At 45.9% G+C, this 16,145-nt stretch overlaps 1 protein-coding gene across 1 annotated transcript in view; it reads left to right on the plus strand.

The window, feature by feature from the left end:
- Positions 1–15,158, plus strand: part of LOC306739160 (capping protein, Arp2/3 and myosin-I linker protein 3-like) — a gene marked incomplete at both ends in the record, with an annotated part of 27,826 nt that extends 12,668 nt beyond the window's left edge. Inside the window, 25 exons of the mRNA XM_079221121.1 lie at positions 107–211; positions 298–367; positions 1,849–1,930; positions 2,071–2,167; positions 2,432–2,486; positions 3,227–3,399; positions 3,482–3,550; positions 3,802–3,895; positions 4,373–4,471; positions 4,567–4,689; positions 4,773–4,886; positions 4,973–5,148; positions 5,259–5,346; positions 5,419–5,538; positions 7,093–7,159; positions 7,460–7,644; positions 8,242–8,321; positions 10,501–10,674; positions 11,386–11,587; positions 12,636–13,293; positions 13,376–13,482; positions 13,648–13,774; positions 14,475–14,546; positions 14,721–14,828; positions 15,118–15,158. Coding sequence (XP_079077247.1) covers positions 107–211; positions 298–367; positions 1,849–1,930; positions 2,071–2,167; positions 2,432–2,486; positions 3,227–3,399; positions 3,482–3,550; positions 3,802–3,895; positions 4,373–4,471; positions 4,567–4,689; positions 4,773–4,886; positions 4,973–5,148; positions 5,259–5,346; positions 5,419–5,538; positions 7,093–7,159; positions 7,460–7,644; positions 8,242–8,321; positions 10,501–10,674; positions 11,386–11,587; positions 12,636–13,293; positions 13,376–13,482; positions 13,648–13,774; positions 14,475–14,546; positions 14,721–14,828; positions 15,118–15,158 — 3,286 coding nt within the window. The remainder of the gene's footprint in view (positions 1–106; positions 212–297; positions 368–1,848; positions 1,931–2,070; positions 2,168–2,431; positions 2,487–3,226; positions 3,400–3,481; positions 3,551–3,801; positions 3,896–4,372; positions 4,472–4,566; positions 4,690–4,772; positions 4,887–4,972; positions 5,149–5,258; positions 5,347–5,418; positions 5,539–7,092; positions 7,160–7,459; positions 7,645–8,241; positions 8,322–10,500; positions 10,675–11,385; positions 11,588–12,635; positions 13,294–13,375; positions 13,483–13,647; positions 13,775–14,474; positions 14,547–14,720; positions 14,829–15,117) is intronic.
- Positions 15,159–16,145: the final 987 nt, after the last annotated feature.

Raw genomic sequence — 16,145 nt, forward strand, 5'->3', positions numbered from 1 at the left:
GTGACTCCATCTGGTCTCATCCCACTCCGCTCTCTCTCTCCATCGTCTCCTCTCTTTCATCCCCTGTTTTGTTTTTTAGTTCTTTGTTGTTGTGTTTACCCAACAGGAAAGTGAAGGACACGCTGCCGCTGTTCCGCCAGTTCTTCAGCTCGGCCTTCAGCCTCACGTACGTCAGCGTCGCCTCCATGAAGCTTCCCCCCGACGTTCTCAGGTAGCCACCGCCTGGTCCTCCTGTTCTCGGTCCGGCTCGGCTCCCGTCGGTCCAAACTCACTGCTTCTGTCCATCCCGTCTTGCAGGGCTCTCCTATCGGGGTTGACCTCCAATCCTCATATCAATGACCTTCATCTGGACATCAGTGGCTGCGAGGTAAGAGTTCACCTCCACGTCTGCAGAGGATGCTCAGCTCAAGTTAAAGGGATGGGTCGGTATTTTCTGTTAAAGCTGCATTCTCTCGACTGACCACCAGGGGGCGACTCCTCTGGTTGTATAGAAGTATAAACTTCATGTGTTAAAGCTGCATTCTCTCTCCTGACCACCAGGGGGCGACTCTTCTGGTTGTATAGAAGTCTATGCTTCATGTGTTAAAGCTGCATTCTCTCTCCTGACCACCAGGGGGTGACTCCTCTGGTTGTATAGAAGTCTCTATAAATGACTCTACTTCTCTCTTGATTTATTCCCTCAGTAAACATTGTAAACATGAGTTTATGTCTCAATCTCTAGTTTCAAGTCTTCTTCAATACAGCATGATGTTCATTTAGTAAATGATGGTAATTCTCGAGATAAACAGACGTTATCCTTTATACCATCGTTAGCGCCTGAGGTTTCCTAATAGTCGACACGATTGCGAGCTTGCGAGGAACAATGTTGAGAAATAATTATCCAAAGATAAATAGTTTTATGAATGTGTGGGAAAGACTTTCAGTAAAATGTCTGAATGAAATCTCAGCAGCGGCAACTCGAAGCAGAGAAAACTACGTCTGAAACACAAAGTTCCCACACTGTGCGTGACACTGAAGTCACACATAAACAGACACACTCAAGTCACACGTACAACTATTGGCTCGGCTTTCAAGGCCAACAACTAAACCCTCACAGTTGATATTATTTGTGCAATTTGCTCAACAGAATTCAAAATAGGATGAATTATTATTATAATTTTTTACAGGTTTTACAAAGTGTAATTTATAGACTTTGAAATGTATTTAATAGATATTATTTGATCCTATATTAGCTTAACTCTCTGGCAGCTGGAAGCCTTTAAAAAAACTTTATTTTATAAAGTAAAAGCAGCAAAACCCCAATTTTTAATTACCATAATTTATAATCAACAAGTTGTACAACAGACTGTAGTGAAGTAAAACAAAAATACTCTGCAATGTTTTGAGTACAAATTCTAGTACCGTAAAAGTCGGGTTACAAGCCGCTCCTACCTCCGGTCAGTGTCCTCGCTGTAGCAAGCTAGCAGCAGCGCTAGCTAGCAGCAGCACTAGCTAGCACTGCTGCTAGCTAGTGCTGCTGCTGCTACCGGCCGCTACTGCCCGCGTCCCCTCTGCCCAAGTCGGGTGTCACAAAGTTGTTGCTCTTCCAAGTCATAAAAACATGTTATACATTCACTTGTTTAAGCAAAAAAAAGTACTAAGCTAACAAGCAGCCGCAGATGTTTTCCTTCCCACTGAGCAGAACTGCTGCAGATCAGCAGGCGACAAAACTCTCAGGCTGCTTGCAGAGAAAAAAGGCTTTCATAAATCTGCCCCACTGTGGAAAAATAGAACAATTCCCCGAGGACTGAACCTTAAAATGACTGGGATTCATCATGGCTGTGCATATGTTGGTTTCTCTCTCTGCAGCTCCGGTCTGCAGGAGCGGCTGTGATCCAGGAGCTCCTCCCCAGAGTCTCCTCCATCGGCACTCTGGACATGTCGGACAACGGTACGGTCCCTCTGTGACCTTGACTCCTCGAGGTCCGAATCAAGATATGTTGAGCTTCATATATATATCTATATACGTGTGTGTGTGTGTGTGTGTGTGTGTGTGTGTGTGTGTGTGTGTGTGTGTGTGTGTGTCGACAGGTCTCGATGCAGACCTGCTCACTGTACTGCCGGCCCTCTCCAGACACCCCTCCCTCAAACACCTCTTTCTGGGAAAGAACTTCAACATCAAAAACAGGTGCTCCACACGCTTTACTGCACTTATTTGTGTGTGTTTGTGTGTGTGTGTGTGTGTGTGTGTGTGTGTGTGTGTGTGTGTGTGTGTGTGTGTGTGTGTGTGTGTGTGTGTGTGTGTGTGTGTGTGCTACACGTGCCAGCTCGAATATCCGTATGCATGTCTGTGATTTAGCTTCCCTTTTTTCCGGCGGACAGCTCCCTGCCGGCAGCGGGGAAATGACTCACGCCGTCTCACCCCGGCCTCGCCTCTGTGTTTTGTCTGCAGGGTTCTGGATGAAGTCCTGCAGAAGCTGGTCCACCTCATCCAGGAGGAGGACTGTGTGAGTGATCACACCGGAGATCTCCCTCTCTCGCCCCGAGACACACGGCGCGATGCAGATTTACCAGCCGGACGCCGCGAGTTCTGAATAGAAATAGAAAAGGGATCACGCAGAAAAAAATCACGTATTGTCTATTCACTCTGTCCATTTTGGAAGGACAAAGAATTATTATATCTCCAGTATATATAGAGGATAATACAATTGACTTAAAGGGGACACATCACGCTAATGTTCAGGTTCATACTTTCTCTATAGGCCTGTGTTCACCCTCGTTTAGCGCCTGTCTCTTTAAGACCTCCCGTAGACCAGATCCAACATTTTCTCTCCTTGCATGTGACATGGGAAGAGGAGCCAAATCCGATTGGCGTGTTGACTCTTATTTCACAGTGTGTGGGCTGGCAGACGCTCCGGATACCAAAATGTATCCGAGAGGAGTGAAAAATAAGTGTTTTATTCTGAAAACGTCCCTTCCTAGGGTTCCTGGACACATGCTTTTTGCATTATGTTCCTCTGTAGACGTGTCGCAGTGTCATTAATTATTGCTGTCTCTTGCGGGCCCCGTGTCTATATCACTACACACACATATTGTCAATAATTCATGCAGACAGCATGTCATGTGCAGCGAGCAGTCGCATATTTAACCGCTGCACTTCATCGTCCTCTCTTCCCACCGCTCCTGTTTTTGATTTATTCCTGAACACCACTCCCACACTTTAACACGCATGGTTCCGCCTCTCCAGGCCCTGCAGTCTCTGTCCCTGGCCGACTCTCGCCTGCGCTCTCGGGGCACCGTGCTGGTCAACACCCTGGGGAGCAACACCTGTCTAAAAAAAGTGGACCTGAGCGGCAACAGCATGGACGACATCGGGGCCAAGATGCTGAGCAAAGCCCTGCAGATCAACACCACGCTCAGGTGGGGATACATGCAGAGAGAAGAATATGTATTGAGCTCTTTATGGAGGTTTTTGTTCAATGCAACTCTTTGTGCCCTGCAGGAGTGTGACATGGGATCGCAACAACACCTCCGCAGCCGGGTTCCTGGATGTGGCCCGAGCACTCGAACAGTAAGAGCGTTAAAGAAATACAAAATGTGCACGCGGTCGTCGGTAAATGAGGCGATATCTTTGTGTTACATGGTGGCAAAGATCAAAGTGTTGGAGGGTGTTTTTGGGATGAACTCTGTCCGTTGGGGACATTAAGCTCAACTCACCGTCGAATCTTTAACCCACTTTTGTCTCTCTCTAGCTCTGTCTCCTTCAATAACTCAACCCTTCCCCTGTTCCCTCCTTCTTCTCTCTCTCTCTCTCTCTCTCAGTAATTTCACCTTGCAGTACATGCCTCTACCCTTAAGTGACATCAGCCAGGCGTACCGCAGCGCCCCAGAGAGGACGGAGCAGGCGCTGACCAAGGTCTCTACCTTAAACCACCACTCCACTAAACTAGTCTCTAACTGTGTGTGACTGCTGTTTGGTGCAGGAAGGGTACGCTGGGTTTATAGAGATGTATTCTCTGAAAACAGCTGCCTGCAGCGGTGGAAAACAAGAGAGAGAGAGAGAGAGAGAGAGAGAGAGAGGTTATTGACTGAAACATACACTGTATATAATTGTAATGATTGTTGTTGTGCCCCTTCCTCGAATAGCCACTTAGACACAAGAACATGAGAAAATGGTGTTGAGGTAGAAAAATATTGAATTACCCGTCAAGATGCATTTTGGAAACGGGGCCCAGAAATGTGCAATAAAAGGAATTATAGAAAAACAGCCGCCTCCGCTCTGCATCTCTGCGTCTTGTTTCCTCAACAATCTGCCCTTTTAATTGCATCATCGCCGTGTCTTCTCGTGTTTTTTGCTCCGCTAACCCCCCGCTGCCTCCCCGCCGGCGCTCAGATCCAGCGCTCCCTGGTGAGGAACAACCAGACGCAGCGCTTCTCTCAGCGGCAGGCTCTGCGGCTGCACCAGGGCCTGGTCACCAGCACCGCCGAGCAGGTAGCACACTCACCTCCACCTCCGCCACTGTTGTGTATGTGTGTGATGCGCTGGTTGCACCTCCACCCACCCCATCCGCCTGTGTGTTTCCAAAGGTGATGGAGCGCCTCTGCGTGCGCGTCCAGCAGCAGGTGTGCGTGTTACGAGGCGCCGGCGGCGAGATGGAGGAAATTCAAGCTGCTAAGCAAGTGCTAAAAGAGGCCAGGAACTCCCGCGCTGTGAGTGACGCGTGAGCGTAGCGTTTGCATTCATACTTTCTGCAACACGGAAATTTGAATCTACTTTCTTGTCCCTTTGCAAGCTGTACCCGTCGCTGTGCGAGCTGGCCCACGTGCTGTCCGTGGACGGGCCGGTGCGCCAGCGGCTGGACTCTCTGTCCGGCGAACTCGGCAAGGCTGCGGACAAAGAGCTTCAGGTAGATCTATCGGCTTCGCCCTCTTTCCACGCCGCGGCATTCACGGTCCGACTTGAGTGACTGACCGTCGGCGCCTCCCGTTGCAGGTGATCGTGGACTCCATGGTGTCGCTCTGCCGGGAGCTCTGCCCTCTGTCGGCCTCCGCGGCGGAGAGGTTGAGCCCTTCGTTGTCGTCCGTCTCCGAGCGTGTGTCCATCCCTCGCTCCGCCATCCGGACGGCCCTGATGGAAAGAGCGGCGCAGGACATCCACCGGGCCTTAGAGTAAGAGACGGAAACAGAAAAGGCCGAGGTGCTGGAGTTTGATGAGTAGGTTATTGACTTCCTCTCACTTTCGCCTCCCGTCTCTCCCTTTCTAACCCGATCGCCTGCAGAGAAGTGAAGCTGTCGGTGGTTTCCTACCTCACCAACTCCATCGTGGACCAGATCCTGCAGGAGCTCTACGCCACTCATAAGACCCTGGTAGATACACTTCTGGTTAAAGGTATGGTGTGTCTTGAGACAAAGTGATTGAGGAGGGGGGGATTGTCTCAGACTCGGCAGGTGTCCCATCTGAAACGCTGGGAGGGGGCGTGCGACGACGGGACGGGCTGGAGGTTCAACAGACACAGAGACTCTCTGGACATCACGGATGAGGAGCTCAACACCAGCATCGTGAGTGTCAATGCATCCATCTTTCCATTTGTCCTCAAGCAGGTGCTACCGTGTCTTGCCACTCAAACTCATCCAATTACTTACATTTCTACTGCATGATTTGGTACCAGGTGCTTTTCTCTATTTCGTTGTTGTCTTTCATCAATGAATATTTCGACTAAATCTAACCAAACTACGGTGATGGTTAGATGGAATGATGGGTTTTCCTCTGGGCTCTGGCATTTGAAATGTTACACTGATTTTCTTGACAGAAGGACTGAAAGTCAATATTTGAAAAGCCCTAAAACTCCCCTGAAGATGTTTTCGCAATACTTGGATTGACAGTGTATTGTCAGTTACACAGTGTTGGCCTTTAGAAGTGTCTCATTGACTAAAGGCCTATAATTCTGTGACTGTAAGCCCGACTGGCGTTAATTCAGAGGTCAATTCAATTCAAGGTTTCACTGCCAAGTGGGTTTTCGCTTACGAGGAATTTGAAGAGTCAGTCGGGGTCCCGAGGCCCCGTGGGTTCTTCTTGGTTCTGATGTGCCAAAGCCGTGACCATGGTGGGAGGGGTCGGGCACAATCTTTGCCCATTCCAGCCAATCACCTTCTCGGCAGCGTGAATGACACGCTGCAGTCTGCCGCTTGTCCTTGGCAGTGGCTGCAGCGTACCAGACGGTTCTGGGATGGACTCGAAAAAGTGCACTATCGTTGACGTTGACAATCAAGTTGTTTTTTTTTGCTGAAGTCTTACACACAATCAATGCACAGCAAGATTTCATGGATGCAAGCCAAGGCAATCAATCGTTAACAATAAGGCCACTCACACAACTTCACAACCACCTAACTAGGTCCTGCAACAGGATCCACACCTCTCTCACACACTGACACACATTTGAACCACACACACACACACACACACACACACACACACTTGTGTAGGCTGGAGATTGAAACACAAAATAGGGACGGCGAGGAATTTACTTTGATTTCTTTTTGACATATTTTCCCTGACTCGATTGATTTAACTTCTTTTCAGGTCTTAGCTTCGGGTAACGTCCGAGTCGTCTGCCAACCAGTTTACATCCATGTCTGTCCAAAATGTCATCAATTCATCATTTTCTGAGGCCACGGTCACCTTTGACCACCAAATTCTAGGAAATCCTTTCTAGAATGGATCAGACTGTAATATCTACAGACAGACGATCCGAAAACGCAATGGCTACAGTCCCGTCAGGCATACAAATATTCTGAGGGGGGATTGGGTATTTTCGGAGCAATGGGCTCTTTCTTTTTATTTGTTTTTGCCTAAAAACAACCAGCTATCTGCCGCCATGATGCAATCTTTCCAACAGACTTTAGCTGTCATGAGCAGCCGTTTCAGCTGAAATTATTCTGTCTGTAGTCAAGTTATTTGCATCATCGACCGTTTGCGCTGCAAAAAAACTTCACCGGCGGAAGCACCGGTTGGCCTGCAGGAGAGATCGGATCCTTCGTGCTACTTGACATGTTTACTCGTCTCTTCTCTCTTACTGTTTTCTTTCTTCTTCTTCTTTCTTTCTTTCCTCCCAGGACACAATAGCCATTAAGAAGCGCAGCTCGAGAACGAGACGGATACGACCTGTCTCCACCCGGCTGAGTGAGTGCTGCTGTATATCCTCTTTCCTGCCTCGCTCTGACCCCATCCCGTCTCTCTCAGGGCTCCATTAGTGGGGTTTTCTCTCCCGTCCCTTCATCTGAGAAGTCTGTTAGTGGCTGTTTATATCCGACCTGAGCCAAGCCTGAGTCAGTGCATCTCAGAGCGGTCGCCCTTGTTTATAATTCGTCGACTCTGAAGCGGGTAACGATCATCTCGCTGTAGCTCCGTCCACTCGTCCCGTCGACCGAACCTCCTCCTCCTCAGTTTTATCGGCGCTCACGGCCTCTGTGATCTTTCCAGGCCTGTGTGACGACTCCAGCTCCTCCCCGCCACCCTCCGTGCCGTCGTACTCTTCTCTATCCCGCTCGGCATCCTGGGAGGGCCTGTCGGAGCTGCCGACGCTGGGCCTGCCGCTCCATCATGTGACGCGGGTTCGGCCGAGGCCTCCGCGGAGACACAAAGGAGGACATGTCCCTGCTGAGGCGGTAAGGCGGGTTTGAGCTCAGCACCTTATGAGTAAAGTCATTTGAATTGTGTGCATTATTCCAGTAGACTAGTATACCAGTATTCTATCTATCCAAAGTATCTATCTATGCATCAAACAGATTTATCTATCTATCTATCTATCTATCTATCTATCTATCTATCTATCTATCTATCTATCTATCTATCTATCTATCTATCTATCTATCTATCTATCTATCTATCTATCTATCTATCTATCTATCTATCTATCTATCTATCTATCTATCTATCTATCTATCTATCTATCTATCTACCTACCTACCTACCTACCCACCCATCTATCTATCTCTTTAGTTTCTCTGCTGGCAGTGAAACTGTCTTTTTCAGAGGTAAAATATACAAAGTGGATGGCTTCATTTTGATTATGCAATCTCACAGAAGCCAGTTATCCATTTGTTTTATTGCATCCAGAACATTTACAGATGAAACCCAGTGTGAGTAACCTCTATTAAAGTGTGTGTGTGTGTGTGTGTGTGTGTGTGTGTGTGTGTGTGTGTGTGTGTGTGTGTGTGTGTGTGTGTGTGTGTGTGTGTGTGTGTGTGTGTGTGTGTGTGCAGCATTGCAGTGAAAATGGAGGAATAAGCCCTCTTGATGACGGACTTCCAGACTTCTATACTAAAAGGGTTCTCCCTGACAGGTAAGAGTTAGGTATTATCTCTATAATAGTATTTATTAATATTACCCTTGATTTAAATGTTTTAACTACTCGTCACATTCATACAATACAATCACATGTACAATAACCCGACGTGCACACCTTTAAAAAAGTTGCTCTGATGTAGAGGACAGAAATGTCCCCTTCCTAAAACTGCTAGAACATACATACTATAATATATATATATTAGAATTATTTTCCACTTTTACTGAGTTAAATATTGTAATCCATAATCATTCCTGATCATAACCACCAAATATTCGTACAGTTTCAGAATTTTAGCCCTTTAAATGCCAGTTTGTTGAAATCACGCAAGTTTTTTTTCAGAAAGCACAAACATGTCATTATTATCTGTTTGCTTAGTGCTTGGGAGATTAGTTTCTGTTTCACAGTCTGAGATAGTTCAATGATTAGCAATGATGCCCCTAGTGGGAACGAGGAGAATAGCATGTATCGCCTCATCTGATGGGGAAGATTCAAGACTACAATTTTGAAGCCAGGGCTCTTGATTGAAAGCCTGATATGATTTTCAGAGTTAATGGGGACATTTCCATCCTTCAGGGTCTGAGTTTCTGTATTTTGGCTCCACAGTTTATTGAAGACAATATATGAGCTGAAGTTGTACTTCCTAAATACATTTTAAAAGCCCAAAATGCCCCTATTGATGCATGAAGGTTAAACTAACGCCCCACTTCTATAGAATGAGTTCCTGCTTTTCAAGCGGCCATTAGTTTGAAAAATCAACTTACAGAGACCTCAAACTATATTGTTTATAGATACTATACAGATAATGTAGGTAATTCATCACAGTGAGCATTTTGTCACGTTGAAGTTATTGTCGCATGAACTGCTTTCAAGAAGACATGATTGTCTCCTGGGTTTGATTGTCCAATAATACAGCGGTAGTTAAAACACACTCATTTCACGGTGTACTGAAATGAATGAACACCTGCGGGCGGAAATCACTGTAATGAGTGACGGGGAATCATTCTGGACAATGATTGTTGGATTGTTTTTCCTCCATTTGATAAATGAGTTCCTACGTGAGTGTATTACAAAAGGAAGGACGACTTTCTGAGTATAGCAACCCGAGAAAGTCACACAACAAAAGACACTATTGTGCACGGACAGATTACACTGTTCCAGTAAAGGCGAGTGACCGTGAAAAGAGAAGCTTCAATGGAAATGTGACAAAGACGTAACCTTGGTTGGAGCCTTTAGTGGCACGCCAACCGCCAAATACCGTCCGTTATGTAATTTTTAGATGTGTTTCACCCCAAATCTCAAAGTTAAACAAACGTGACACATTCGCAAACATTAAAAGATTTCATTTCTGCTTTTTTTTCTCCACATTTCATCTTTATTCAATTACATTTTTAATTACCGAGGTATACCTGTGATCACATCCACACAATCCAACAGCCCTGTTGGGGTTTCTGTCAGTTTTCTCCAGCAAGGCTTCATTTTAATTGGGTCGTGTTTTGGGTTATTATAATTCAAGAAGGTTGTGTTCCCCTGACCGGCGCGTTGTCTTGTCTTTGAAGTGCTCTTCGTGGTCGATGTTCGGCTTGTTTAGCGCTTCCTGCGGGCGGCTCCGAGGCAATTCAATCTGCTGTCCGTCATCTTTGCTCCATCGTAACATAATTTCCGTCGCTCTTTGATGATTAGAGGAGCAGGAGCTGGATGTTTGGAGCGTTTGGGGATGGGTTGCATGTTGTTGATCAAAGGGGTGAAGGATTCAGTAAGGTTGTTTTTTTTACAGACATCAAAGGAGCGCGTTAGTTTAATTTTTGTTAAATATGTGACAGGTCTGCATTGGAAAAGTTTTTTCAAAAGTTTGTTCCATCATACATCAATCACGCAAATTGAAAAGTGAATGTGCTATAAAAAACTCTGACGTGTAAACGCAGCAGTTCGGTGAGCTTTTATTTTGGCGGAGCTGAATTCAGAAACAGAGCTGCCACGGCTTATTAGTACAACGGTGCTCCTCTTTCTTTTTTTTACACTGCACATCATCAGTTCAAGGCAGCCCCTTCAAATATGATTGCATTCATAATAATAATAATAAATAATACTGTTGCAAGAGATTTAGCCTCAAGCTGCCCGACATCCCGATAAAGATGACCGTGCGAACTGTTCAACCCTCTCTCACCTCTCTCAGCCAGCTCTCCTCTCTGCACAAAGCCCACTCGCTGAGGAGGAAGAAGAGGAGGAACATGCTGGCCATCTTCGGTTTCCGTAGAAACCGCAGCCAAACGCTGTCCAATCAGGGGCCGGAGTCCGAGGCCGAGGTCTACGGAGACGGGTGTCACTTTGTTGCTACGGCGCCCTCGGGGTTCGTGTGCGCACAAACACAACACTCATTTAGAAAAGGTGTATGCACCAGATATAAGGCTTTTTTTCTTCAAACGATTTATATAAATCAGCTGAATCTTGAATGCGGGGACATTATGCACATATTTTTAGATTCAGCGTGACTCACACTTCCTGAGGATGTCGTTATCTCCGATCCCATTGTGGCTCACACTCTTGCATGAATCCGCTTAGACGTAAAAAAAAAAAATAGATTTCTTCAGTGGCAACACCGCAACAATAATCGAATAATATCGCATTCGGCGTACCAAATAGTGCCAATTTGTCAGACTTTGAAAACACCTGCATTCGATAAAAATATCATTTTCTTTCCACATTCTACTGCACGGCTTCGCATTTCTCTCCTCCGTCAGCGACTCTAAACTTCATAAACACTGCGACAAATATTGCTCCTAAATCTCCTTAAATCTCCTTGTTGACACGAGAAATGCCGATGCCGAGTGTGCACAGATGTTGCCGACAGCCGGCGGCTCCGATGCTGGATCCCGTCAGCCGAGCGACGATAGAGATGAACTGTTGCATGTCAAACACGGATTAGGACGGCAAGATGGCCGATTTCTGCCAGCAAAGAAAGATACTTCTTAATTGCACTGTTCATCCAGATAACTTAATCCTGCGTTTTTGAATCTGTGGACAGATCGTGCAGCCACAACATCTTCGGTGTCTCTTTCAGGACGGCCACGGAGAACGTGTACACGCTCCTGCAGCCTCCGAGGTCCGCTGCCAGAGCCGGGTCCCCCGGCGAAGGGGCTGATGGGAAAATGAACGACCACCAGGGGAAAAATACTCTCGTTTTGAGTCCGCCGCCGCCGGTGCCGGGCGTCCCTCTCTCGGGCGCGGGAGGAAGCAAACACCCTTTTTATTCCCCCAGAGAGGTAAAGTCAGTGTGACCCGCTCAACCATAAAAACACAAACAAAAAAAACTGCCCCCTAATTTATGTTTAAAGGGACACTCATTTTCTCCTGGATGACAGCTTGAAACAATTTAAAACTTGGTTAACAAGAAAAGCTACAAAACTATTTGGTTAGGTTGAGGCAACAAAGGTACTTTAATATGCTTAATAAAACACGTAATTGTTTTACCTAAAAGGACTACGAAATTAAAACTAAAATGGAACAAAAGTATTTTTTTAGGTTGAGGCAACATGAGTACCTTTTTAGGTTGAGGCAATAAGAGTACCTTTTTAGGTTGAGGCAAAAAAAGTACTTTTTTAGGTTAAGGCAACACGAGTACTTGTTTAGGTTGAGGCAATAAGAGTACCTTTTTAGGTTGAGGCAAAAAAAGTACTTTTTTAGGTTGAGGCAACACAAGTACTTTTTTAGGTTGAGGCAACACGAGTACCTTTTGAGGTTGAGGCAACACAAGTACCTTTTTAGGTTGAGGCAACACAAGTACCTTTTGAGGTTGAGGCAACACGAGTACTTTTTTAGGTTGAGGCAACACGAGTACCTTTTGAGGTTGAGGCAACACAAGTACCTTTTTAGGTTGAGGCAACACAAGTACCTTTTTCGGTTGAGGCAACACAAGTACCTTTTGAGGTTGAGGCAACAAGAGTACTTTTTTTAGGTTGAGGCAACAAGAGTACTTTTTTTAGGTTGAGGCAACAAGAGTACTTTTTTTAGGTTGAGGCAACAAGAGTACTTGTTTAGGTTGAGGCAACATGAGTACCTTTTTAGGTTGAGGAAACAAAAGTACTACGTGATTATGTTTAGGCAACTATGAGGACTTCCTTCAACTAATTAAAAACTGGTAAAAAGCAAACGTGATCCAAGACAAATTACGTTTCCCCAAAAAAAATTAAATTCTCGGTCACGTTTTCTTGTACTGGAACGTGATGTTTGGGAGACCCAAGCATCCACCGTTACTAGAGGTTCCCCCCGGGTGCGATCTTCTCCTTTGACCTCTTCTTGTTGTGTTTTCAGCTGAAATCAGAGGATGCCGTGTTTGAACACCCGCTAGAATCGGACGAGTTCTGGGCAGACGACAAGCAGAGGACAACGGAGACGCTGCATCCGGCGAGGACGACGGAGAGGCCATCGGACCGGTACTGGACCGAGAGCAGACACCTGGACCGGCAGTGGACCGTCGACAGGCACACCCAGCGGCAGATCGACAGGAAGATAGAGAGACAGTGGATGGGCGGCAGGCAGATAGACAGGTCGTGGTCGGAGCACAGGCCGGCGGACGCACCGGCGGACAATCAGTGGACTGAGGGCAGACCGGCGAGCCGGAGGACAGACAGACAAGGGCAGCTGCTTCTTTTGGCTCAAAGGCCGCTGCCTCCGTACCCGTCGGACAGGACGCCCTCGCCGAAGCAGGAAACGGAACCCCTGAAGAGCGCAGAGGCGGTGACGGCTTCCGCGGCTTCCGCGGCTTCGGACTGGCATCAGCAGGACGCTCAGGGGGACAGACAAGTGTGTCCCGACGCCAGCGCAGGGTTCACGGAGGGATGGCGGAGCAGCGGAGGAGGACGAGCCGCTCCCGGTGCATCTAAACCCGATCCCCCGCCGCAAAGCAGCAAACCCAACATGTCCAAACTGAGGCCGAGGCATCGCCTCGAGAGCTCAGACACTCTACCAGGTACCTCGCTGTCTGTCCGCCACGTTCGGAAAGGACCTTTTATACCTTTGCGGGTGACAGTGACTTCTTGTTTGATTCGTAGGTACAGAGGAGGAAGGAGGCGTAGAGAAAGATCCTGGGAAGATGGAAAAGAAAGAGAGAGAAAAAAGAAGAGACTCGGAGGGTCATCCTCCTCCGATTCCAGAAAAGGTGTGCATGTAATGTTCTGTGTAAAAAAGAATATATCAATGTATATATTGATGTACTGCTTTGTGCAATTACTGTAAAGCTAGAGCAAATATGCCAGTTGCAATAATTGTCTTTTTCGATTTGTTCGTGTGTTTATTTTGTTCTGTTACACACACACAAAAACAGCCAAAGACGTCCTTGTATGCGATTTTCCCAAAAGAATCAGCCATTGAGAGGAGCTTGCCTCCTCCTCCGGTGCCACCTCCGGTTCACAAGCCTGTGTACGGATTACCAGACAGAGCTGCAAGTCAAGGTAACTCTAATTATGAGAAACGTGTGTTTTTTGCTGAGCGGCTGTCTGACTTTGATATCACAGTTAATGGTGTGCTTTTTTGCTCAAGATCTTATTTGGTGATAACCAGGTCAACTCCCAGAAAACTTTTAATGAACATGAATATGTGCTTGCCTGTCGAGAGTTAGATGAGAGGAACTCATGTTTACAATTTTTACTAAGGAATAAATCAAGAGAGAAGTAGAGTCATTTTCTATAGACTTCTATACAACCAGAGGAGTCGCCCCCTGGTGGTTAGTAGAGAATGCAGCTTTAACACATGAAGCATAGACTTCTATACAACCAGAGGAGTCGCCCCCTGGTGATCAGAAGAGAGAATGCAGCTTTAACACATGAAGCATAGACTTCTATACAACCAGAGGAGTTGCCCCCTGGTGGTCAGTGGAGAGAATGCAGCTTTAACACATGGAGGATAGACTTCTATACAACCAGAGGAGTCACCTCCTGGTGGTCAGTGGAGAGAGAATGCAGCTTTAACACATGAAGCATAGACTTCTATACAACCAGAGTCTCCGCCCCCTGGTGGTCAGGAGAGAGAATGCAGGTTAAGGTGCTTAAACCGGCATTGGCTTCACTTTTCAGAAGTTGAGATATCTTGAAAATATCTAACACTCTTGTTCCTCATCACATTTAAACTAATGTGTCTTTCACACGTGTTCAGGTGAGGAAGGACTGCGACCTCAGGCTCCGGTGAAACCACAGAGGAACCGAAAGGCCATGTCTTGTGACACAGGTGCCACTCGTCTTTTCTCCCATCGCAGTACACACACAATTATTAACCTGCACGCCGTATATTCATGCTGGGAATGCATGTACATACGTTTATCTGTGTGCAAAGCCGTCTGTATCTAACTGTTAATTTGTGTTTTCTCTGTGTGTGTGTTTTTTTTGTCCTCACTGAACTCAGGCACTGACAGGGAAAGCCCTAATAACGTTGAGAAGCCCCCAAATCGCAAACCCCCCGTGAAAAAACCTAGACTACCCCAAAACAGAAATAAGTCACTGGACTTGTCTGGTACACGTCTCTGTTTTTTTATTGGTGTGTGTGTGTGTGGGTGTGTGTGTGTGTGTGTGTGTGTGTGTGTGTGTGTGTGTGTGTGGTTGTGTGAGTGTTGAGTGGTAATAAAACTATCACTTTTTGCTAAAGAACATAATTATTCATTAAAAAAAGAACGATAATTCAGTGGATTCTTTCCTGCACATTTCTACACGATGTGAACTGATACTCGTATTGATCGGCCACAGATATATATTGGGGTTTTTTTTTGGTCGATGATCAGTTTCCTGTCCTCTCTGTTTTATAGACAGCCTTGACTCAGCCTCCGGTCATAGCGAGCTGTTGTGATGCCCGGGAAGACAGAAGAAGAAAAAAGATAGAAGAAGAAGAAGAAGAAGAAGAAGGAGAAGGTGAAGGAGAAGAAGAACGAGGACGGGAGAGTCAGAGAGAAAATCTCAGACAGACATCATAAAGCATTAATCACCCGCTTCTGTTGAAACGCTCACTTCCCTTAAAGCGACACTACCGATGCTTATAAGTGTGTCTGTATGAGCTTCTTTAGAAACACACGTCTAAACATGCAAACCCTCCCTTTAGTGTCACGTTCCTCCCTCTTCACACAGACTGTCTCTGCTTTCCCCGTCACATGGAAAACTCTTTTTGTGGCTCCAGTATTTTAAACAGTATTTGCTACTTTAGAAAAAACCCAAATGATCATTGTCTTTTCTTCGTGGCGGTGGAGCGTCGTGGCTTTGCTAGGCAGAAAGAAATGAAAAGAAAAAGAGGAGAAAAAAAAAAACGTCTTTGTTAGAATGTGATTTCTTAAAATCTGCGACTGCATTTCTGACTGCTGATGCAGTCGATCGCCTTGGTTGAAACTTGAAAATGAGTTGCTTCTTATCAGATGAAACTTGATGATTTATATCTAGTTTTGCTTTCAGGAACTGAAAGGTACTATATTTTATAGAGAAAAATAAATATTATGTATGAGCACCCTCACTGTATGAATAAAACACTACTGGAAAACCACCGTGACTCGTGCTGTGGCTGTTACCGTTAGCTTGCGTTAGCTTGCGTTAGCTTGCGTTAGTGTTTGTTAGCTCAAACAGGATGTGGAAATGAATATATCCCCATTGTAGATCATATTTGTGAGATACAAAGTCATAATTAAGAGATAGCAAGTTGAAAGTATGAGATATAAAGTCATAATTATGAGATAGATAGTCAAAATGTTATTCTATCTCATAATTATGACTTTTTATCTCATAATTTCAACTTGCTATCTCATATGTATGACCTACCATGGGGGTATATTTATTATCACAGCTACATTTT

The sequence above is a fragment of the Taurulus bubalis genome (genome assembly GCF_910589615.1).
Source record: "Taurulus bubalis genome assembly, chromosome: 7".
Classification (NCBI taxonomy): domain Eukaryota; kingdom Metazoa; phylum Chordata; class Actinopteri; order Perciformes; family Cottidae; genus Taurulus; species Taurulus bubalis.